General features: G+C 39.0%; 1 protein-coding gene across 1 annotated transcript in view; it reads left to right on the top strand.

Annotated features, from left to right (window-relative positions):
• The window catches only part of LOC103182627 (histone deacetylase 9), a 317211-nt gene that overhangs the window by 109205 nt on the left and 183303 nt on the right, over positions 1-24703 (top strand). Inside the window, exons 4-5 of the mRNA XM_007899699.2 lie at positions 20438-20679; positions 23786-23936. Coding sequence (XP_007897890.2) covers positions 20438-20679; positions 23786-23936 — 393 coding nt within the window. The remainder of the gene's footprint in view (positions 1-20437; positions 20680-23785; positions 23937-24703) is intronic.

The raw sequence follows: 24703 nt of genomic DNA, 5'->3' as shown, positions 1-24703 counted from the left end.
GCAGTTGGTGGCTGACATCACAGAACTCAGTATAGACTTGAGATTGAACCTGGGAACTTTCAGGTCCGCAAAGTACATTGGGGTGCGGTTTACCAACTGAGCCTTTAGTGGAGAGACATCAATCTGTACTTAAACTTCCATTGTTGGGGAGCATCTCTGATGGTGTATTGGACAGAGCTGCAGCTTACAGCCTAAGAGCTCATTGGTTTAAATACCAGACTATGCTGTTTGCTTGTCAGTCAGGGTCTGCATGGGGAGGCTAAATTTGTCCTGGTCTTCCCAAAGTTAGGGAGGGGAAAACCAGATGTTCCCTGTTACTGGTTCATTTACAGCGCCCTCTACTAGTTATATGTGGTTTGGCAACCAGATGTGCGGAGACCAAACTCATTGTGACATCCTTTATTATCAAGTGTGAGTAGACAGCCCTCTTTATTGGATGGAAAATCCACCTGGGTTTAGATTTACTCTATATAGCATTTCATAGTATAGGTCATTAGGCAAATTATTAAATACAGCCATAATTTTGAATCTGGTTTTACTGTACGTTCCTTTAAGAACTACAACTGGCCAAACTTTGGACGCTGAAATTCTACGTCAATAGAGTCAATCTAGTTCCAGGTAGGATTTTACCCCATGTGTTTCACTATATTACTGCTGGAAAGTGATATCGCCATTGTGCACTCTATTTGTCAGAAGGAGTTCAATGCATTTTCTTGTTGCCTGACAGCCCACCTGCCTTAAACGAACAGCAACAGGGGGAATACAACAAAAAAGCTGTTTTTCTGCAGTTCTGGCTAAGACTATTAGCTTCTCCATGTACCAATACAAGCCTGTAGCCAATAGCTCAACAGAACAAATAGTCATTCCAGTTTTCATGTTGAATATTCCCCTCGGGTTACAAAGTGACCTTAAGCCTGGGCTATATTTAGAAACAAAGATATTTATTGAAAAGGCTGTTGCACAGAGAGCTTCACTTCATTTTCATTATAATTTGAATTTTAATGAGAAAAATGAATAAAAGGATATCAGTGCTGACTGGTTATATGCAAGATATTTTCCATTGATTAAAATATTGGCTTGCAGAAGATTATTTTGTGGTATTTTTATTTTGCAATTTTTAAAAAAAAATATTTTAAATTCAAGGGAGAGAAAATTGGATACAATACTGAATTCGTCGGTGCAGGAACCCTCTGGTGTTATCAGAACATGTGTGAATTGAATATCTCAAAACAAATGTTTTTTTTTAAATATATATGTTTATTGGTTGATATATATTTATGCTTGTCTCAGACAGTATCAAACATGTTACAGAAAAGAAGTTCAACATGTTATTATCCTGTTGTGGGGGGTGGCCTCTGTGCACTCCACTTTGGTAAAGGGACTAAGGCTTCCCCGCTCAGGGTTCTGCCACCCTTTGCAGGGCCACTTACAAATGGGGTCTTATACCCACCTCCCTAACACTCCCCTCTTAGTGGGAAGTGCGGACAGGTTCACCGCACATAGGTTGTGCACACATTTTTTTGCGACGCGCCCTTTAAAGCAGTCGGGAATCGCCCCTCTATGCACTACATCCATGTGCATGCACACACACACACACCCTGATAAGGCACACTTGCCGCTTTCGGATGGCGCCGCGATGTGCACCGTACGCTCCCATATTTACCCAATCACACACCTGGAAACCTCGCAAACACAAACCCATACACATACAACAACCAGTCCCACCAGTGTCACCGTGGCGTTCCTTCTGGGGTTCTGTTCCCCTTTTCTACAGGGAGCAGTTACACATATAGGCAAGCGCTGGCTCTGCCATCATTTTACAGGACGGTGAGCCTTTACTTCATTCCCTACCGCTCCCCCTTTTATGGGGGAGGCATTCATACATACTTACATCTCGAGCGTCTGTCTGTACATTTACATGGTTACACACATTTATTCACAGTTTTGGGTGCCCTCGTGGGTTACCCGATGAGCGCGCCCTGATGTCTCCCTCTCACTGGTAGGGACCCTGGCGCGTGGGGATGTGACACGGATGCTGTCACGATCAGAGTGAATTCTGAAAGAAGAGCTGCCTATCCACAGCTGATCAGTTGCATTTGGAAATCAACTCCAGACAAAGGCCAGAGTTCCAGAGCTCCAAATGTGACATTATTTCCGCACTTCTGGATTCTGGATCACTAAATGTTAACGGGTTATAAGAGGAATGCACTATTTGCATCGAAAGTAGATAATAGACTTACATACACACTTCATGCAGGGACCTCTTTGTGCACAAGAAAGCTTATTATTTATTGGTTTGTTTACTCTTTGTATTCTCTTCAATGAACAGGAGTCTTTTTAGCAGCTCTAGGGTTCATTAGCTGCCTTTAAACAGAAACACAAACAGAAACCAAACAAGAACCCTCAGCGTAAATCTAATAATCTGGTTGAACTTTGAGGACAACGGGAGCTACAGTACAGAGACTGCTAAATCCTAGGCGTGTTCAGAATTGGAGTAATGACAGCACATTATCCAAGTGCTTTGCTCATTAGCAATATTATTGCCTGGGCTGACTAAAGTTGCTTTGACTTTAAGCCACTGGCTAAATTATGAGTGACACTCAAGTAGTAGTGCATACAAGTAAGTATCATATATTATCTTGCCGTATCTTGCCGTATCTTGCCGAACGTCCTTCCAATGAAATGTTAAACCATGGTCCTGTCTGTCTGTTCAGGTGACATTAAAGATCCCAAGGCACTGATTGAAAAGAGAAGGAAGTTTTTCACAATGTCCTGGACAGCAATCCCCCAGATAAAATTGGTCATTCATTTCCTGGCTGTTTGTAGGACATTGTTGTGTGCAAATCAGCTGTGCACATTATTATCATTATCATTATAGTGGCAACAGCCTAAGGAGGTAAAAAAGGGATCTGGGAGTTGAAAGTGTTCAGATATGAATGCCTTAAGATGGGATGCTGAGGTTATTACAGTGCTTCACACAGCATAAGGAGTGGTGTTGCCAGCTCACCTATAGTGGTACAAAACCGCTTTGTAAACATTATTTTGCAAAAGGCGGTTGAGCCTGTTAATGGTTTGTTGAAGGGCCCCTTGAGTATCATCCACAAAATGCACAATTTCAAACAGAAATTTGGAGGTTGGTAGCATACTCCAATTCAGATGGGTGACAAAGTGGTCTATCAGATGTCAACCACTAAAACTAGTGAGCTTTCTTTATGTCTTTATAAGGGGATTTCCCCCTGTAAACATGCAACAAAAAGCTTTGTCCAATGGCACCTCAACTTCTGATTTAGACAAACTAAGAGTGAACTGAAGCAGGTGCTGAACTTTGCTCAATGCCCAGTGATGTGAGGTCACACAGAGGTTGGTTGCACAGGTGCACAATAAATCACATTACACTGCTAGTTGGTAATGGGATCAGCGTGAAAATACATTTTGTGCTTTCGATCCTTAAAACTTGTGCTGTATTCTTTCATGTTCAAGCTTGTTTTGGTTGGTATGTACAGACACAGAGCTAATATGTAAAGCTGCAATATAATTTATGGCACTGTTATACTGAAATAATTTCCAATAGCAGCAAGCTGTCATGGTGCTGAATAACATACTAGTGTTTGAACTTTACCGTTTGTTCAGTTAGTAGTGTTCTCTTCTGTGTCGGGAGTGCTCTCCTCTTGTGGCTATAGTGCCCTCTGTGTTGCTAGTGTTCACTCATGGGCAGTTGTCAACTGGGATATCACCAGGGGCAGAAAATCCCTGGTTATCATTATTATGTAGATAAAGAAAAAAAATTATCACAGAGGAGATAAAGAAAAAAAGCATCATTAATATATAGATGAAGAAAAATAGATGAAGATGGAGCCTTGATGTAATCCACAGGTCTGCTTCTCCAACTCCTGCTGATGATCCATGTAAATTACGATAATATCTGAATCTATGAAAGATCAGCGGCAATAAAAAGACTTTAGTAACAATAGAGCAGACCCATTTACATAGTTTGAGAGATATTGTATTGTTTTGAGGGACTGTAATTTATTTAGAGGGACTGTTACGGAAAGCAAGTGGTCTTCAAATGTTATAGAATCAAATTAAACATAGACACTGTGCATGCTACACCTTTCACTGTACACAGAGCTGGCATCCTTGATGAGTTATAAATGTGAATATCACCTACAAGAAAGCGTGAGAAATAAACAGGGTACAGAGAATACCATCATTCAGAATGAATTATTCATTGGAAAAGCTCAGTTGCATCCATCACCTAATTGTTTGATGTCACCACACAATTGTGTTGCTATGACACAGCGATGGTGATTGTGATTGTGGGCAGATCTGGTCTTTGAAAAGACAATAAATTGGTGCTAGCGAGATACTTATAATTGTGTTTGACAGAATCATCTTTATATGTTGTGACTAAAAGATTGATTCTAAACCTCTGGGTGACTCAGGTGTAAATAGAGATTATATTTCGGAGAGCAGTGAAGTATGATTTTTCTTATTTTCTGAGTATGACTTATGCTAAGTTTTTGTGAGTGGGAACATAAATAATTTTCAGGGAGCATGATAGTGTGGTGTATTGGAAGTCTTGAGGTTATCCAGTACTCCATGGGACCCATTGGTACCTGTGTTGGAGAGACGTACAGGATGTTACACCGGGTTAAAATGGTGCAGATGTAGACAGCTTTAGATTGGGATTTACACTTGTAGCATCTTACCTGGCAAAACAAACTTCTCCAGCTGATAATATAGCAGGGTGCAATGCTGGTTCAATAGGTATGTTGCGTTGTTGGAGGTGCTATCCTTTGGATGAGATGTTAAGCTGAGGTCCTGTATGCTTGTCGGATGGACTGTAAATATCCCATGACATTATTCAAAAACAGAAGGGAGTTTCTCCTGCTGTCCTGGCCAACAATGCCCCGAATAAAAAATGGTCATTCACTTTATGGCTGTTTGTGGGAATTGTGCAAAAGTGCAAATAGCTGCTGTGTTAAGCTACAAAAAAATACACTTGAAGCAATCCTGTGAAGCACTTTGAGATGTACTCCTAATATGCAAGGCATCATATCAAATGCAAGGATTATTATGTTAAAATATATTATTCATTTAATAATAATATTAAATGCATAATTAATAACCAGTGAAACAATTGGTTGTTAATTTCATAATTAATACATATCCAACATTGGTTTTACACTAGATACACCAGTAATTTGCTCAGAAAGCAGGCAATGTCACTATGATTCCCCCAATGTTTACACAAGTCCCGTAATAGACCAGCTGTCTTAATGCAAATATATTAGTGGATATTTCTGTAACTTTTCATTTCTTGAAGTCTCTGCAACATATGTATTACAGTAGCTCCCAATGGGCTAAAAGGCCAATGTTATTTGGCTTCTAATGTTTCCCTACAACCCTGAGGAGTAATACTTGTTATTTACTTGTCCTTGCTTTTTTATTTTGAGAACCATGACTGAAGGATCATAGCCCATAAAGCAATACAGTACCAAAGTCCACGTTGACAATAAACACCCACATGGACAAATGATCTGTTTATTCCATACTGTAGCTTTCTATGCAATTCTCTGTAATTCAAGAAGTTTATCATGTTTTAAAATCTGTAGCGACAATATCTCAGTCTCCTTACTCTTTGTGGGTACTTTATTCAGTCCATGTGACTCATGAGATGGATGCTTATGGCTGAGTGTTCATTTCATGAGTCACATTGACCGAATAAAATAAACTGCTGAATTGTACTGGGAAGGAATTCATTTGAATAAGAGACAGTTCAATTTATTTTGAATTAAACAAGGTGAGGTTGGCAGGAGGAGAATGAGTGATGCCTTTGAACCTTTGAAAGAACAAGAGAAGAAAGTTCAGAGAAGCAATGACCAGAGAAGTTTTGCTGAAACAGAGAGATACCTTGTAAAGAATTGCAGGCATCAGAGTACATCATCATTGGCTGCCAGAGCATACCAGACGGAAACCCTGAACCACCAGTTATACTTTCAAAAAGGTCTGTGCTTGTTGCGGAGCAGAAATGGCTAACCACTGCCCCAAATGACATCACTACAGAGACTCTCAAATATGATAAGGCACTACATCAAAATATAAAGATTATTATTATCCAAGTATTTATATATTTATCAGTGAAGAAACTGTACTCAAGTGCTGTCTGAAATGTTAGGGCAGAACTGGCTGAGGGGTATCGGAGCCTGGTAACGTGGGGAATATAGGTAAGTGTTTCATCAACAAGATAGCATTAATTACGAACAAGTTCATGGTATTCTTTAACGCATTCCTTATGTTAGTTAACACAAGATTCAAGTTAAAGAATACCGCAAGGTTTATCCCCTAATTCCAGCTGACACCTTGTCATTTGATTTGTTATCGTGTTTTTACTCTGTCAAATACAAACAACTCATTTTAGAACTATAGAAAAACAACTTCAAAGATGAGAAAGAATTCTTCAATTTGACAAATTTTGGATGTTCTGAAATGCTACAAAAATAGTGTAAATTTAGACCCAGTTGAAATTTCTTCCCCATATACTTTTTGAATTTGTGTGTAATTTTATTCTGTCATATCGATATATAATATTTCTGCCAGGATCCATCTTTAATTTTATATTAACTTCCCTTGCTTTAGAACTCTTGTATATGTGAATGGTTGAACCACAATTTTTGTGGTACAATATATAAAATATACAAAAAAATTGGTCACTCAATCCACGACTGTTTGTGGGACACTGCTATGCAATTGGCTGCCGCATTTTGCCCACAAAATATGCAGTCAATTCATTTACAGTATATTCTCTGAATTGCTTTGAGATGTCTCGAAGACATGTTAAGGTGCTATATTAAATGCAAGAATTATTAATTATCTATTAACTCTTGCTTCTGCTCCCCCCCCCACACACACAGACGCTCTAAAAAACACCTCATTATTTAAATAAATGCAACTTTTATGTGGGATAAATGTCTTTAAGCTCGTCACTGAGATGATTAGACAAATAGGATTAGATGAGTTAGAGCTCTTCAGAGGGGACATCATAGAAGAGCACAAAATTTTAAATGCGATTGAAGAAGTAAACCTAGTTAAAACAAGTGGTAGAATAAGAGGACATATATTTAGTGTTGTAAAGGGCAATTTCAGGACAGACACCAGGAAGTTTTTCTTTACCCAGCAGGTAATTAACAACTGAAGCAGGTTGACAGAAAGAATGGTTGAGGCCAGGACACTGAACTTGTTTAAAAAGCAGCTTAGTGCTTTAAGTAGTAGGGTGGGTGGAAGGATGAGATCTAATGGGCCTTCTTCATCCAAAGTAATTCTGTGATCTTGTGAGACAATAAAAAACAAGTTGGATTTATATAGTGCTTTCAAGCAGAATAGTGGTTTGTAGTGCTGAGTATTAGTTCTGCTGAGCAATAGGGAGCATTGAGGGAAATTTAAGACTTTTTAATAAAGGCACAGTCAAAGAAAGAGATTTTGAACAGAATTTTGAAAGCAGGGTTAGAAGAATATATTTGTATTTGTGAAAAAGTGAGGTCTAAGTCCCAATTACAACCAGAGCAGATGTTCAAATTATTATTACCCCCAGCTCAGAAGTAAAATAGACACTTTTCCAATATTACTTGTAGTTTAATGAAATGGTTATTTTCAGAGGAAACCAATAGGATTAGGTACCTCATCTTCACGTTCAGTTTTGAAGTTGTGATAACCACTGATGTACATTATTAACCTTTTGTGGCCTCGTCTGCACCAAACAATATGATCCCACCTCCAGCAACTTCAGGTTTTGTAGTGCCCTTAAACAGCACCACTGGTAACACTTTAGTTTCAGGGATGTACTGGTTAATTCCCCCTGTCCTTTAATTGCTGCCAAGAGTAGTGGAAATGTTCTGCTGGATTCCAGGATGTTAGCTTAAACTCAGAGTTAAGTGCTAATAAATGGCAGACGCTCTGGAGCAAAGTGCTGGAAATAATGAAGCAATCGCTTCATTTTTAATTCCCTTGCATTCTGTGCATTCAACCTTTTCTTTCCCAGGAGTGCTTCTAAGCTTTCATTCCTCCTTTTATAGTTCTTAGAATAGAAATTGTCCGGAAGTCATTGTTTTGCTCTCTCCACTCTCTTGTGTTCTTCTCCTCATGTGTTTGGCCCTTCGTAACTGTGATATGCTTTCTGCAGGTCCCATTGTGGGCTGCTGCTTAGATCTGCTGAAACCCAAAAATGTAGTGAATGAAAAGAAGGTTTTGAGCAGAGGTAGCCCAGTTCTGCATATTGGCAACAAATAATACAGGTTCTAGGTTTTGGGTTCATATTCATGGATCCCATCTACAACATGTTCCCCATTTTAGCCATCTCAACAAATCATGAGTACAAGGACTGAAAAAGAGTCATGTTATTTCCCCTTTGGTGGGAGGCAAACAGAGGGAAAACCACTGTAAGTGGCTCTTACGCACCTCCCAGTGGTCAGTAACAGAAATGGCACCAGCAGAGCCAAGGAGCCTATCAGGGTATCATGTGTTGGTATGGAAAAAAAGGCTAAAAGAAAATCCTGCTTTCTGCTAAAAGTTGCTGACTCTCGCTGGGTTGTGGTCCAATGGTTGTTGGGTTCCTTTCCCAAATGGATGTATTTCATATGTGAGCTTAGCCAGTGAGTGATAGTTGGCAGCCTGTTCATAGGTTATATTGGTAAGATCACAACTGAGCTCAATCCTGTACTAATAATCCTAATAATAATCCTTGCATTTGATATAATGTTATTCACGCGTTTTACAGGATTTACTATGAAGTGCAGTGGCTGTATTTTGTGGGCAAACAAAACGCACAATTCGTGCACAGCAATGTCCCACAAAGAGCCATAAAGTGAATGACCAACCAATACGCACAGATACACTTTACAGTAACAGTCAATAGTTACCAATGAGGAAAGCGAATCATGTCTGATATTTTTTTCACCTCATCATTCCCATCCTGGACCAATGAGACCTACCATCATCCTGACTGAGATCAGCTAACTCAACATATGAAAGGGTAAAAACAGTAACTTTCCCAGTCTATATGGCTATGTTTCAAACTCGCCGGTAATGTTTCCAAATGAGCACTCAGGAGAACTTGCATTACAGATTTACTAATATATGCTGTTGCAGCATTGTATCAGTGCCTTGGGACATCCTCCCGATGTGAAAGGTGCTATACAAATGTAATTTTTGTTGTTGGTGGTGTTGTTACATTGTTAAATTCTTTTAGAAACTGAATGCAGTGAAGAATGGATCAGGAAAAAGAAACTGACAGGTTTTTTGTTGATGTCGTTCAGAAATAGAAACATAGAACCATCGAAATTTACAGCACAGAAGAAAGCCATTCAGCCCATTGTAACTGTTTTGGTTCTTTTAAGAGCAATCCTTCCAGTTTATTTACCTACTATTTCTCCATATCCCTGTAGCTTAAGGTATTTGTCTAGTCTCCTTTTGAAAGCTAATATGGATTCTGCCTCAACTACTGCTCCTGGAAGGCCATTCCATATCCTAACTATTCTGTGCATGAAACAAATTCTCCTAATCTCCCCATTTGCTCGTTTAATATGTTAAATTGATATATTCTAGTCACTGACTCACCAATGGGAATAATTTCTCCCGATAGACTCTGTCAAAACCTCTCATAATTTTAAAGACTTCTACAACCTTTTCTGTTGCAACGGAAAAAGTTATGGTTCCTCCAGGATCTCCTCAAATGGGCAACACTGAAAAATGATGAGATGGCTCCAGTGAAGGTGTACTGTGTCCTTAAGACACTACTTAAGAACGAGCTAGGCAGGTTGACAAAAGGGACATGGCATTCCAAGAAGTATACTCTTGCAGTTCTGGGAACATTCCTCCTTTATAGTTTTGAGCAGTGCAAGATAGAAGTTTGTGCTTTTATTGCCAGCGGTTATTCTTGGATTTCCTTCTCTGGCCCCATGTTGACTATCTGTCTGCTACTAATATCTCAATGGAAAAAAATAAATGTTAAGAAATATTTTGGACTTTTGGACAACTTTAGGGAAATTTCAGAGAATTGTTGAATTAATGGTCATTTCAAGCTTAACATCAGTAATTGGCAATTATTAACCAATATGATTTCTATCCTGGAGAAGTGAGTCAGACATTGTTATCATTTGTAGCTCTGTGAGGTGCTGCCTACTGTTTACTCCATCCAAAAGAAACAATCTAATGGAACATACTGATCGCCCAGTGTTGTATGAATTACTACTGTCTTGCTCTGCAAAGTGACAAGAGATGAGTAATAAGCTAAGTGGAACTATGTGGAGAAACATGGATTAGAGTTTGCCAAAAGTCCGATTCTTAAGGGAAAAAGAATAAAAATTAACACATTTGCTTCCAATTTACACAAGCTTTACTAATAACTAAAGTTTTAGGGGACTGTAGCGATTGTGAAGTGTTCAATCATCATGCTGTGGCCCTTGAATCTTTGCAATGCCAAGTTACATGTCGCTTGGATATGAGTGCTTCAATAATGTCTCATTGATACTGCAATTTTACTAATGTTTCAAAACATTGCAAGTGATGACAACAGTTGCAGTATAAGTAGAGTTAAAACTGTTTTGCAGTTGATTTGAGTCTTACGGCAGTGAAAACTATATGTTTTTATCACATTGTTTTAAGAATTGTAGAAAATAACAGCTGTTTGCAGCTTGGGATGTATAATTCTGCATTATCAGCTGACTGCTAAAAATTTCTATTCAGTTCAGCTATAGGGCCATGGCATTTATTGATGACAAATGTGCTTCCAAAGCATGAACTTCATTTAATTCCATTGTCTTAGTAAGTTAACGGCAGGCAATGTGATGCATTTCAGGTTGAAATGAAAGGAAAACTTGCTGTACCTAAACATACATCATCATCTTCATGCTAAAAGCTTACATGAGATGAATGATTTTTCATCTTGAATTGTATGCTTATCAAGGTGGGGAATCAGAAGCAAGGTTCCGATAAAGAATAGCCCATCCTTCCAGAATATTCACTCATCCATTTTCCCTTGACAATCTTGTAACCTTTTCTTAAATGTGTCCTGTGTGCTGGCCTCCATCAACCTTTCTGGTCACCTATTCTCACTTTTGAGTACGTTTTGTGGATAAGGATTGTAGATCACATTGAACTCTGTTTCTGTCATCTCTGTGGTCAAATTTCCATGCATTATTTTGCTAAGGTAAAATTTACTAAGGTAAAATAAGATCAGTGGTGAAATTTGAGGAACAAAATAAATAACACAGTGCTACTCCAAAGCCCTATCTGCGGTAGGGGTGGGGGGAAGTAACCCTGTAAAAATCATTAATTAGATCCTATTAGCTACTTAGTAACAGCTGACGATTAGTTTACTCACTGATTTTTATACTTTGAACACCTTTAAACCAGCATTTATTTATAGCCTGTCTTTGAGTTGTAAGCAAGGATATCATTTTAAATATAATGGCAAGATATGGTGGGTTGCAAAGCCAGTATAATTGCGAACAGCTTTTTTTGAGATCAAATACTCTGTTGCTCTTCATATACATAAATTCATCTGTCTGCAACTCTTGGAAATATGCAGATACAAGCTCACTTCTTACCTGTTCTTGTATTCTATTTCTTGTACTTTGAGGAAGAAGCACGCCTCCCACATGTACATTAAAGGCAGTGATATACTGAATGGCTGGAGGAATTGTTATACAGTTGTTGTATTGATAGGAAAACTGTATTAAAGCAATCTTTATTCATTTTGGGGGGTTTGTAAAAAATAGACCTCTGGAGATCTTTGCTGTGCTTGTCAACTTGTGGAATATAAATGCAGGCAAGCAAGGAAGTTCTGCTAAATGTTTATAAATCGTTGGTTTAACCTCAGCTGGAGTATTGGTCCAATTCTGGACACCACATTTTAGGAAGGATATCAAGGCCTTACAGACAGTGCAGTGGAGATTTACCAGAATGGTACCAGGGATGAGGGACTTCAGTCATGTGGCGAGACTAGAGAAGCTGGAATTGTTCTCCTTAGAACAGAGGTTAAGGGGAAATTTAATAGAGGTGTTCAAAAATTATGAAGGGTTTTGATAGAGTAGATAGGAAGAAACTGTTTCCACTAGCAGGTGGGTCAGTAACCTGGGCACATAGATTTATGATAATTGGGAAAAGAACCAAAGGGGGGGATGAGGAGAAATTGTTTTACACAGAGAAGTGTTACGGTCTGGAATGCACTGCCTGAAAGGGAAGTGGAAACAGATTAAATAACAGCTTTCAAAAGGGAATTAGATAAGTACTTGAAAAGGAAAACAAATTGCAGGGGTATGGAGAAAGAGCAGGGGAGTGGAATTGATTGGGTAGTTCTTCCAAAGACCCAGCACAACAACAACAAAATTACATTTGTATAGTATCTTTCACGTTGGGAGGACGATCTAAGGCGCTGGAGAATAACTGTTTACCAGTTGCCAGCAGTGTCTGCAGTTCTACAAATTTCATTTCACGGAATGGGAACACTTCACAGCAATTTTTTCAGTTACAGAAGAAGATCGTTTTTAGTCTTTCAAAATATTATGAATGAAACAGAAATACAAACAAGTGTGGCACTATTGTCAGAAAGAGCACAAAACTCGCAAGTTACCTTCTTACAGCCAGAAGCTAGATAGCAGAATCTTCCTGAGAGGTGCTAAAATGTTTGGTTACATTTTTTTTGAAAAGTAAAAAGATGAGTATCGCAGGTATGCTTAGAGGAGGCGGCATGCCTGACACACAGAGGACAAGTGATTATTCAATGTTACAGTGAGTAATGGTGACTCATCCTTCAGGCTACAGACTACCCACTCAAAGCCATCAGTTGGCAGATTGCTTTCTCCTATGCTATGAAATATTCATGCCTTGCTCTTACCAGGAAATATAGATTTTTGTTTTTCTCTGAACTGGGCTATATTTAGTTCAGTGGACTGGAACACAGGTTGCAGTTCAATATGTTTAGGTGCCTGACCCTCTGAGGAAAGCTGTTGTTCCTTACCGATAACTTTAATTGTGAAAAGTGTCAGCCTGGCATAGTCATTAACATTCCCACCTCTTCGTCAGAAGGTTGTGGGTTTAAACCCCACAAAGGGATTTTGAACTCATATAGTCCAGGCTTTGTTACACTAAGCCAAGAAAAGAACAATTGTGCCTCATCACAGTTCAGCAAGACAACCCCAAGAAACGAAAATCCGAAAGAATACGAGCTACAGAGTTGAAGGGCTCCAATCACTGCAGTTACAATGAGAGTATGAGGGTCAAAAGCATCAATTCTACTTCACAAAGCACCCTCCATGCAATCGCTTGGCTGTACCCAAAAAGAGTATAATTCACAAAACAAAACAAGACTGCACAATACTGCAGGAAATCACAAGACCAAACAATTACACACCATGTCAATACAAATATCCATTAATCCTACCTTATCAGTGGGAGGAGTGAGCCTGTCTCCTTGCTGCCCAAAGTAGTGGAATTTGGGGTTGCAATGTAGAAGGGTAGAGGCGGGGTTTATCTGTTGTGGGAAATGCCATTGCTGGAAAACAGGTCAGCCTCGCAAAACCTGAGACTGTTGGGAGGCAGACAACTGGTGCCCCGCCTGGCACACACAGATCACACGCCCCTCCCCAGGGAGGCGTGGCCGACAGATTGAGAACCTCTGGTCTAGGCTGATACTCCACCGCAATTAGGAAGAGTGCAGCATTGTCAGAGGTTAAACCAAGTTCCAGATGAGATGTTAAACCAAGTTCCTGTCTACCTGTTCAAGTAAATGTTAAAGATTCCATGACAGTACTCGTAAAGAGACGGGAATATCTCTTGGTGTCTGGGCCAATAATACCTCAAATAATAATCATAATCCTTGCATTTGACATAACTCCTTATCATACCATTAAGGTGTCACAAAGTGCTTCACAGAATATACTGTAAAGTGAATTGACTATGTTTTGTAGGTGAAATGCAGCAGCCAATGGTGCACAGCAGTGTCCCATAAACAGTTGTGGATTCAGTGACAAAATTAATATATTTTTTTATTTTTTGAAGGGTTTATTACCCCCAGAAAGCAATCCATGATCGACAAACAACCAAGTTCCTACTTATTGCTAGCTAAACAGAGGCATGTGGAAACTCGCGTAAGGTTTTTCCCCACCTGGGAAAACTGGACATTTCTGTGAGCAAATTGGCTGCTGCATTCACCTACAAATGCAGTCACTACAGTTTGCAGTAAAGCCTTTGAGTTATGTTGATGGTGTGATAAGGCATTATATCAAATTTAAGGTTATTGTTGTTGAGGTATAATGCTAATGTTTTCCCTAGTGATCTCAGGGCTTACTCTTAACTGATTCCGTGCTGTGTGAATGTTATTTGTTTGACAGCTTATTCAACATTTTATTTTCTTCTGTAACTGTAGAACCATAACCAGTGAGAGATAGCATGGGGGTCTGTAGGGAGGGAGGGATGTGGAGGAAGAGGGGAAGGGAAAGATAATTGGCAAAAAAGGTAATAAAAGGATATGCAACTTCATTTAGTGCTGTTGAGAGCAGCCTATTAGATGCCAGCCAGTAACCGGGCATGTGCAACAGTGAACATATACACGTGTAAATGCCATAATGGTGTCATAACTGCTGTGTGTGAGAGCAGGCACATGATTTTCCTTTTGATAGGATTTCTAGTTTGAACATAGTCATATCACTAGTCAAACCCAGGACCCTAATCTACCAGAGACTATTGCGGCAGCTTGAACTGTCGAACTGACCCTAAAGTGATCCCAAAGGAAAATGGGATCTCAGTTGGGAAGCAAGCAAAATGAGGCATAATTCAACCTTACAGATTTACAGCAAAAAAATATTTTTGCAGATGTGCAGCAGAAAACAGGTGCTTATTTAGAAAGCTGCAAAGGAAATTCACTGCTTCGAGGGCTGCAGGGAGCTGGACTTATTTTATCTGACATGTGTGGTCTGTGGAGCTGTGGGATAAGCAGCAATCAGGATGTGCTTGCTGTGTGCTCCCCAAGAGTGATCTGCAGAGTATCTAAACAATAAAACTCAGTGTTGAACAGCAAAGCAGAAATCTGAAGAGAAAATGCTACCCAGTTTTTAAGGTGGAAGTGTTTTTAGAAAAATGCATTCGGCCAACTTTTTATTTTGTTTGTTCACAATGCAATGATATAAACAATATGAAATTATATTTATACACATTTATATTTATATAAATTTTCAAGGCTGAGGTAGATAGAATTTTGTTATTTAAGGGTATCACAGGAAATGGGGCAAGGATGAATAATTAAGAGTTGAGATACAGATCAGCCATGATCTTATAGAATTGTGGGAGTAACAGACTCGAGGAGCTGAATGGCCTATTCCTGTTCCTATCCCTATGATATGTGTTATACAATATTATACAAATGTAATAATAATCCTTGCATTTGTTAAATTTACATTCATGTAGCGGCTTTCACGTCCCACAGAGCGTAACAGTAATATCTGGGCAAACGAGCTGGGGCTAGGAGCTGAGGTGGGGTGGGGGGTGGGGCGGTGTTAGGGGGAAAGAATGACCAAAAGCGTGGGTAAAGAGGTAGGTGTCGAGGCAGACCTTGAATGAAGTGAGGACTTTGGGATGGACTTCCAGGGAATGGGGGTGACGAGCTGAAAGCCTGACTGCTGATGGTGATAGGGTGGGTAAATGTGAGAGGCACAAAGCAATTATGTAATGTGATGCTTATGACCATCGATAATTGTCAGGCCTTTATTGGCCGGCTTCTTTGGGCAATAGTTTCTCACCTGTTTCAGAATGGAATCACTCCCATCATGGATCTTTAACAGCGATTAGTTTTGATTTTTGAATCGTAAATTTTAATTCTTTTTTTACTTTTAAATTCATGGTTGGAACATTATCACTTCTGAATAGTAGCCTAAAAATAACTTTGAAAATAAAATCTGCTTTGACCCAATCTCTCTGCTGATTCATGTTTAAAATTATTTTTTTCTTTCTGTAGACTATTTTAAATTGAAGTGGCAAAGTGTTCCATTTCCTGCTTCTAAAAATCCCTATTTCACGCAGGATAATGCCATGTTTTTCAAGGTGGTTTTGAATTTCCTACTTCTGACTAGAAATATATTTTTATCTGGTTTTCATTTAAGTAGAAGTGACAGCATAAATGTGCAATGAAACTTGCTGTGATAGAGTTGCTTAGAATGTTACATAGAGTGATAAGGCATGGAAACAGGCCATTCACCCCGACTAGTCCTTGTCAGTGTTCAAACTCCACATATGAGTATCCGCTCCTCATGTTCCTCTCTTCTGTATCCCTCTATTCCCTTCTCACTGATGCATTCATCAATTCAGAATTACTCAGTACCTTTAGATATATTTAGAGAGTTGAGAAAACATTTCTTCACTCAGAGGGTACTGAATTTATGGAATTCTCTACTCCAGAAGGCTGTGGATGCTCAATCATTGAATATATTCAAGACTGAGATCAATAGATTTTTAAATCTAAAGGGATTAAGGGATATAAGGGTAGGGGGGATAAATTGAATTAGGTTAGATCAGCCATGATCTTATTAAATGGTGAGGCAGGCTCGAGGGGCCGAATGGCCTACTCCTGCTCCTATTTCTTATGTTCTTATGTTCTTATACATTGAGGTACAATCTCCATATGTATCATCAGCTGTCATTATTCAGTGCTTCTAAATAGTAGATACTTGTTTCAATCTAGATTGGGCTCCTTTTGCTTCTCAGTCTCTGCGTGATCTTTAAAGTGAAAATTGTTTTAATTTTCTTTCCTAAATTGTATTTCACAAATTCATTTTATTGTGATGGTTCAGCAGATACTTTCAAAGCAAAATTCCTTTCAAAGTTAGATACTGCTTGACAAAATAAGGGGTAAAAATGTAAGCTCATTCTTATTTCATTCTTGTGTTAAATAGCACAAGGAGTTGGTCAAGAAATATGACACTTTCTACTCTTACATCTTTCAACTGACAAACAAATGTTTGTCGTTCTTGGAGCGATCAGATATTATTCTTAAATATTTATCTGAACCGAAGCCAGCCCAACATCTTTCGGTCTTCGTGACTGGGATGAATGCAAATAGCAAACTGCTTCTGTCTGTCTCATTCCTTCCAGAACAAACCCAGCTCTATATATTTCATTTGATCTAGAATCTGTCTCCCCAGTGTGCTCATAAAATCTCATCCCTGGAAAGGCACCGAGTCTAGCAGCTTGGCTATTGGCTGGGATGACAAAATTATTAAAGTTGAAGGGTAATTTGCAAAATTTCATTAAAAAATCTGTGTAATTATCACAATAAGTCTATTGTGAAATGTTACAGATTTACCCTGATATTTCTTCCTTCTATGTTGTGAATTAGATGAAGCATTCTCCAGGCTCTGACAATGGAGGTTGAAATTGCAGGACATGCAAAAGGATTGTATCCAGTGAATCCCAGATGCGCTATGAGTGAACCTCTGTATCTCCAATGAGACACTGATCTAAGCTCTGATTTCCAATACGTTGGCATCTTAACAGAGGTTTAAGAGTGATAAGGCATGAAAACGGCCATTCACCCGAGCTATGGGTAACGAGTTACAAATCCTTTTACAAATCCTGCGATTGGCACCGTAATATGCCCATCACAGATTATATTTGTATAGAACAACAGTTACAGTATTTGCACGTCAATTATGCACATGTCCTTTAATTCACATGGGGTTGTGCTCATTTGTGCGTTTGTTAAGGATGCAATCTTGTTATTTTGAGCATGTTTTATACACATAACTTTAATCATTTCATGATTTTCCCTAATAGCAGCATGTTCAGCTTCGCAAGGCAAGTGTTGCTCAGTACAGTACCTTTATATATTGTAGAGGTATGCTCTGAAAGACTGTAAGCTGTAGAGAGAGAAAGAGACCCAGAATCAGTGAGTATGATAGAGAGGGGAGACAGCAGAGAGAAAGAGAATGATAAATGAGAATTTGGTAAATTCTTGAGTTTCGTCTTATTTTTCAATCCAGTTTACCACAATTTTTAAGAACTGCAGATAAGCAACTGAATTTAACCGACTGAATTCTAAAATGTTAAAAATTTCTGCAAAATCTTAAATTTTTAGGTTATTGTCTTAAGGCTAAAACGATATGATATTTTTGGCCTGAGATGCTGTATATTGTAGAGTTCCTGCAGCCGTACTTCTGGAACGCCCTGCACTGCTGTTACTGTGATGTTGATATGAAATCTGCCCTAACTTCGGTGGCAATACTGCAAGCTAAATGAGAAGCACACACAAACACCTGCAAATGTTACTACAGTAAAATTTGCATTAGTCTTATCTTTATAAATCGTGTACACACCTAGTTCGTACATCCATCCAAATGCCATTCAGTGTGGGCTTAGATGGAGGCATATCCAAGAAATGTAGTCTTCAACCGTCGACACATGCCCAGGAGAATTTCATTTCCCAAGATTCAACGTGATTCCAACGTTTCCCGGTAAGTGTGTATGTGGTAAAGGGTGATGAAGCATTGAATTGCAGGAAATGTAGCCTTAACCCGTCACTGCATGCGCACTTACCGGCTACAACAATAAACTACCCCATGCACATTTATCGATCGCACCAAATTACATATGTGCAGTGTAGATTGTTGATTAAATCCGATTTTCTATGACTTCTAAAGTTTGCCTACAACGCGTACTTCATGTAAGTCATATTAATATTATGGTCCTGACTGATACAATTTATGTGAGTTTGTATTGTATCTCAGTGGCCAGGTCTGTTTGCACCAATGCAAATAGAATTACAGCAAAGAAATGGGGTAAACATCACATGAATCACAAAATACACAGTGACAACACTTTACAGTATATCCCGTGAAATGCTTTGACGTCCTCTTGACATGAAAACCACTGCAAGGATTTTTGTTTAGATTTGAGTGATCATCTAGAAAGATGGCACTGGCAACTGTGCAGAAGGCATTTATTTATATTGGTGACTTTCTGTGTTGTTTCTGATCTCATGTGTTATGTATATTTTAGCTGCCACTCTTGATTTTGCTGTGGCTGAAATGAATGGATTTGGTTTTGCTATTATCTTTATCTATTTCCCGGAGGGCCAATATCTTCATCAAAGTCTTTGGTGAAAATTTCTGTGTTTGTCCTAAATCTGGCCACACAACATAAATCTATGTTGAGGACTTTTCAAGATATCATTGGAAATGACATCATTGAGGTGATTCAAATTCATGTAGTGAATTTGCTGATGTATGTTTATAGATATTTTAGATGAATGTATCATTTAATTTAGTATTAAAATTCAATTGCAACTATTTGGAAGCACACAGCACCAAATTTGTTGAACTTAGTAAATGTCCTTAGGATGAGGCGATAAACCAAGGTCTCATCTGCCTATTCAGTCGAACATTTAAGATTCCACAGTATTATTTGAAGACAATGGTATTTCTCCTTGTGTGTTAGACAACAATCCCCAGACAAAATTGGGCATTCACTTCACTACTATTTGTGGGACATTGTTGTTCGCAAAATACTCTACAATTACACAATCACTAGACTGCTCAGTAAATCTTATGAAGTGCTTTGAAACATTTCAATAAATGTTTGTTATTAATAAAAAGCAACAAATGAGTATTGAAAACAAATTATTTAAATGTTTTGCATAACTACTGTAACACCAGCATCATCAAGAGCTAAAATTACTAGAGGAAATGAGGAATTCCTTTTTGTAGGCATGGCCTAGCCAGAGCTATGCTCTCTTCCCGACTTAGAATAAAGAGTGAGTTCTATACTCTGACATTGATAATTTGCATCTTATTCATAAAATAATTATACTGACCACCTTCTATCATCTGAACAATGCCTCGTTCTGGTTACTTTCAGAGTGACAATAAAATGGTACTTATGGAGCTTAGACTGTCTTTCTCTCCTTACTCATTAGGTGGCAGGTGGCTAAATAGGAGATACAAACAAGAAGAACAAAGTACATAGTACTAATCCTTGCATTTGATACAGTGACTTATCCGCCCCCTATACTCAACAGGCTGTGGCCTGCTCCATGTCCCCTGCCAGTCCCGCCCCACCATCGGCGGTCAGGCATTCAGCCTCTCCACCCCCACCCTTTGGAACTCTATCTCACATTCCCTTCGCCTCGCTCCCTCCCTTGCCTCCTTCGAGACACGTCTCAAGACCTTCCTCTTCGACTGTGCCTTCGGTCATCCTCCTACCCTCGTTGCCCTCCACCCTCCCTGATCCCAAACCCCTGTTCAGGTCCAAATCCCTGACTGTCCCGTGCCTTGGGATATCCTCCTGACGTGAAAGGTGCTATACAAATGTAATTTTGTATTGTATTTGTATTCTATTATTATACGGTAAGAGAATGAAGAAGTAATGATTTGTAATTTGTTTTCTTGTCAAACAGTTGATGTCAATTCATCGCTTCCAGTGGCATTACAGCCAGCCACTCCAATTGACTTGCGGACTGATCTCCGGGGTGCCATGCCAGCTGTGGACCCAGCAATGAGAGAACGTCAGTTACAGCAAGAGCTGCTGCTGCTTCAGCAACAACACCAGATTCAGAAACAGCTTCTCTTTGCCGAGTTCCAGAAACAACACGAGACCCTCACCAGACAGCACCAGGTCCAGCTCCAGGAACACCTCAAGGTACATTCAGCTGATAGTAGCATACACCACACATAGGGGGATCACTGTGCTGCAGAGCCGTTAGAATTCTTTATGCTTTCTGAGGTGTCCATTCATGAATGAGCGTGAAACGAACTACTAACACAGATGTCGAAATAAAAAAATCAGGTGGTACAATGGGTTTAAAAAAAACTAGACAAGTTCCAATTAACTAAAAAGATTAATATTTATTAAATTTAGCGATGAATGCAATGAAGAAATTTTGTTGGGAGCTTGATGTAGGGTGGTTGAACCAATATTCTACTCTTGCCTGAAATTATTACCATGTAACTGAAGGTGCTGATTGTCGTGATCATCCAAAGGGTGAAGATCTATTTTTCTTTTTTACTCACAAATGATTTGTATGATGTTTTGCTGTGAAGAATAGTATAAAGATAGCATAGCTAGGCTAGTTTTCATGCCATGCAAATTTAATTGGATAAGGCTATAATTGGATGAATCTTATGCTCCGTTTCCCTTTTTACACAATGGAACAATGTTTCCTCATTTTAATTTTTAAAATAAGCACTGAGCTGATGGACCCAACAAAAAAAATGACATTTTGCTGATGAGAGAATCTTCTATACCTATCGTAGGCGTGACAATTGTGACCTATCATGTGTTAGTTAGCATTGTTGAAAATGAATTGGTGTCAATCATCACATCACTGAATAATGCAGCCAGTCAATAGCTAATGACATGAACTGTTTCTGACCCTTTCCCCAATTCTGTCACATTGATTAGGTCCTCTCCATATATGGGACTTGCCAATATCCGTTTTTATTTTGTTGAGTTATGTAGTTATACTGTAAAACCAGTACCCTGTGAGCCAGAAAATCTAATGGGAGTTGCTCTCCAGTTTCCGGCCCAACTATCATGAAGGATTTAGAGGATAAAATGGGTTGAGGGGGAGGTAGAGAGAGGCAAAGGGTTATATCCTGTGAGCCCCTCAATGCCTTTAGTTGCCGACTGATAATACTTTAGCATTATTTTTACCATTGTCCCAATTAAGTTTGCCATGGCATGAAAACTAGCCTGGCTATGCTACATGTTATCATTATTGTTCACAGCATGTCAAGTCATATTTTTCACCCCAATATTTTAATAGATTAAACTATCTGTGCTACATAGAGCAATGGGTTATTGAGTTCATTGCTGAGTTCTTGGGAGGGAGCAGCACCAATGATTTTATTATCTGTGAGCCATAAGGTCTTGAATCTCACTGGTGGAATAAACTAAATAGGCCACAGTTCATTGTTGTGTATCCTTTATTTATTCATTTGAAAAATCTGTGGAAAAAAACAAGGCTTGCTGCCGAGCACTGGGAGTGCTTGTCTTGTGGATTGTCTTGAACACAGCTATAGGATCACATCTTCAAAGAAGAGTGCTATGGTTAAAGCCTAGGATTAAGTACCCCCAAGTGTGTCTTGTGCAATTCCTGGCACCGATACAGCTAACAGTCAATGACCTTTTCTGTCATTAAGGTTTAATTCAAGTTGTGTGACTCACAACAGTTTCTGAAAACAATTGAATGATTGTTGACTGAGTCATGCTGCATCACCTCCCAGCCTTTGACATTTACAGCCACCCTAAAATCCCAAACCTATGATATACAGCTTAGAAGGCCCCAAAGAATAGAAAATTAACATTGTTAGATTCCTTTTTTAAAAAAATGAGTTTTCCTTTCATTTGTTCCTTCACTTGAAAGTCAGTCTGCATTGTCTTTCAAGAGGAGGAACACCACCCACTCTATCTGGAGGGAAGGAGGCAAACAATTTGCTGTGTGCTTTCCCATGACGGTTGTCAATACTGTTCAGGTCAACTAATATGCGAAATGATAAAAAAAATTAGTTTACTTTATTTTGGCCCCAATTCTCTCCATTATTTTTATTGCTTCCCATTCTCTCCTAACTCCCTCTTCCATTCTCCACAAATTATCATTCAATGTGAACAAGTCACCATGGGGTTACCTTGCCCTAATTGATTTCTGAGCCGTGGTAGTGATTGTCAGCTAGTTATTTGATGGTGGAATTAATCACGGGGAATCTCAATCCAGTCCTCTTCTGAGCCTGAATCTTTTTTTTATGGTCTTAGTCTTAAACCCATAGACTTGTTTAGACTTGACCCGTAGCACTGCTTAAAATCACACAGAATTTTGGAAACAATATTAAACTCAAGATTCAATTTAGAAGTTGGTTTACTGCTGCTTATGAAAAGAAAACTAGGCATAATAACAAGTCTTTGCATTTGATATAGCGCCTTATCACTTCTTCGATACGTCTCAAAGCACTTCGCAGAATTGACTGTATATTTTTTGGGTGAATTGTGGCAGCCAATTAAGCACAGTAGTGTCCCACAAACAGTCATGGATTCAATGACCAAATTATTATTTTTAAATTTTTTAAAAAAAAACAAGTGATCTGTCAATTGACTAACAACCAGGTTCCTAGGTAAACTTATTGCTAGATAAACAGAAGCGTGTGGAGCAAGGAAACCTGCCTAACGTTTCGCCCTGCCCGGGAATCAAACCCAGGCCCCCTCACTTGCAAGGCGAATGCTCTAATCAATTCTCTACAGGATTCCGCAAAGCTTCCAAGTTATGAATTTTACAACATTTTGCACAATCTCGGATGCTGAGACAATGGTTTTAAACTTGAGACCATGAACATTTTTGGCCCAATAGTGCCCACGCACGCAAGAACTCTGGTTGATGTTCTTCTACCAAAACCAGCATGCTGATGCTGGCTTCAGTGCTCTTATTTTATGTTTGGTCAGCTGGGTGTCTTGACACATACCGAAACCAATCACCATGTTTAAGTGTTTCCAAAACAGACATATGTATGCCACCTACACATGCAAATTCCCATTTTTGGAATTGAATACACATTCAGTCCGTGGAAGGATACATTCTCCTTATCTACTTCCAGAGGCACAGGTTGGCAAGAGTCAAGGTTTGGGGAACCCCTGAGTGTGTGTTGGGATGCTGCTGGTGTTTAACTCACTAAAACCACATAGCTTGCTATTGAAAGCATTGTCTGATTAGGTCACCTTAATATTATTATCATAATAGCTGTCCTTTGTTTATAAGCAACAACAGGAACTTCTAGCTGTACAACATCAACAGGAGCTTCTCGAGCAAGAACGCAAACTGGAAAAGCATCGTCAGGAACAAGAGCTGGGGCGACACCTGCGCGAACAGCACCTTCTAATTCTTCGAAATAAGGAGAGAGGCAGAGAAAGTATGTAATTCAGTATTTTGGTTCAGTCTTGTGCACCCTGCCTCACAAAAATGTGTACATTCCAGGAGTAAATCTTCTAAGAGCTAATGCTTTAGCGAGGCAGAATAAGACTTGCAACAAATAGTGCTGTCTATTTTCTTCTACAGAGGCAAATATGATTGGCATAATATGGTACCATAAAGGTGAGGCTTGCATGAGCCAGATAGTGGTTAATGATTTGAGTACACTTTGTTGAAATTATTATTCAGGCAGTGCAAAGGGTAACCATCGTTTTTCTTCCTGACTGTTGTTCCCAGTCCAATCAATGTGCTTTTTTCTTATGACGAATTTATAAACCAAAACACAAGAGAACATGCAATTATACCACTGGTTGCAAGTGAAAGAGAAACCCAACTGGTGCATCTTCCGTGAAGCACCAGTGTACAGACTATTGGTAGGTTGATTGATAGCAAGCTCAAGCCTACTTGGAGAGCACAGCATGGTTCTTCCCATGTGTGTGCCTGTAATAGCACTTTCCCTTAAAATTAATAGCACAATTCCAAACTTATTGGAATAAACATGCAGCTTTCTTGTCATTTTACAAGACATTATTAAAAAATCATTTGTTGGAAGGAAATTGTTAAAACATTCACTACGATTTTTATTTTCTGTTTTGTGAAATTATATAATTCATATAATATTTCATGCCTTAGGAAAAGCACAAGGGATATCCTATCAGAATTTTATGTCCACTCATAGACATTGTGAAAAGACTGTAAACCTGTTAG

The sequence above is a fragment of the Callorhinchus milii genome, unplaced genomic scaffold, assembly GCF_018977255.1.
Source record: "Callorhinchus milii isolate IMCB2004 unplaced genomic scaffold, IMCB_Cmil_1.0 Scaffold35, whole genome shotgun sequence".
NCBI classification, from domain to species: domain Eukaryota; kingdom Metazoa; phylum Chordata; class Chondrichthyes; order Chimaeriformes; family Callorhinchidae; genus Callorhinchus; species Callorhinchus milii.
The sequence above is the reverse complement of the archived record's forward strand: the minus strand, read 5'-3'. Positions and strand labels throughout refer to the sequence as shown.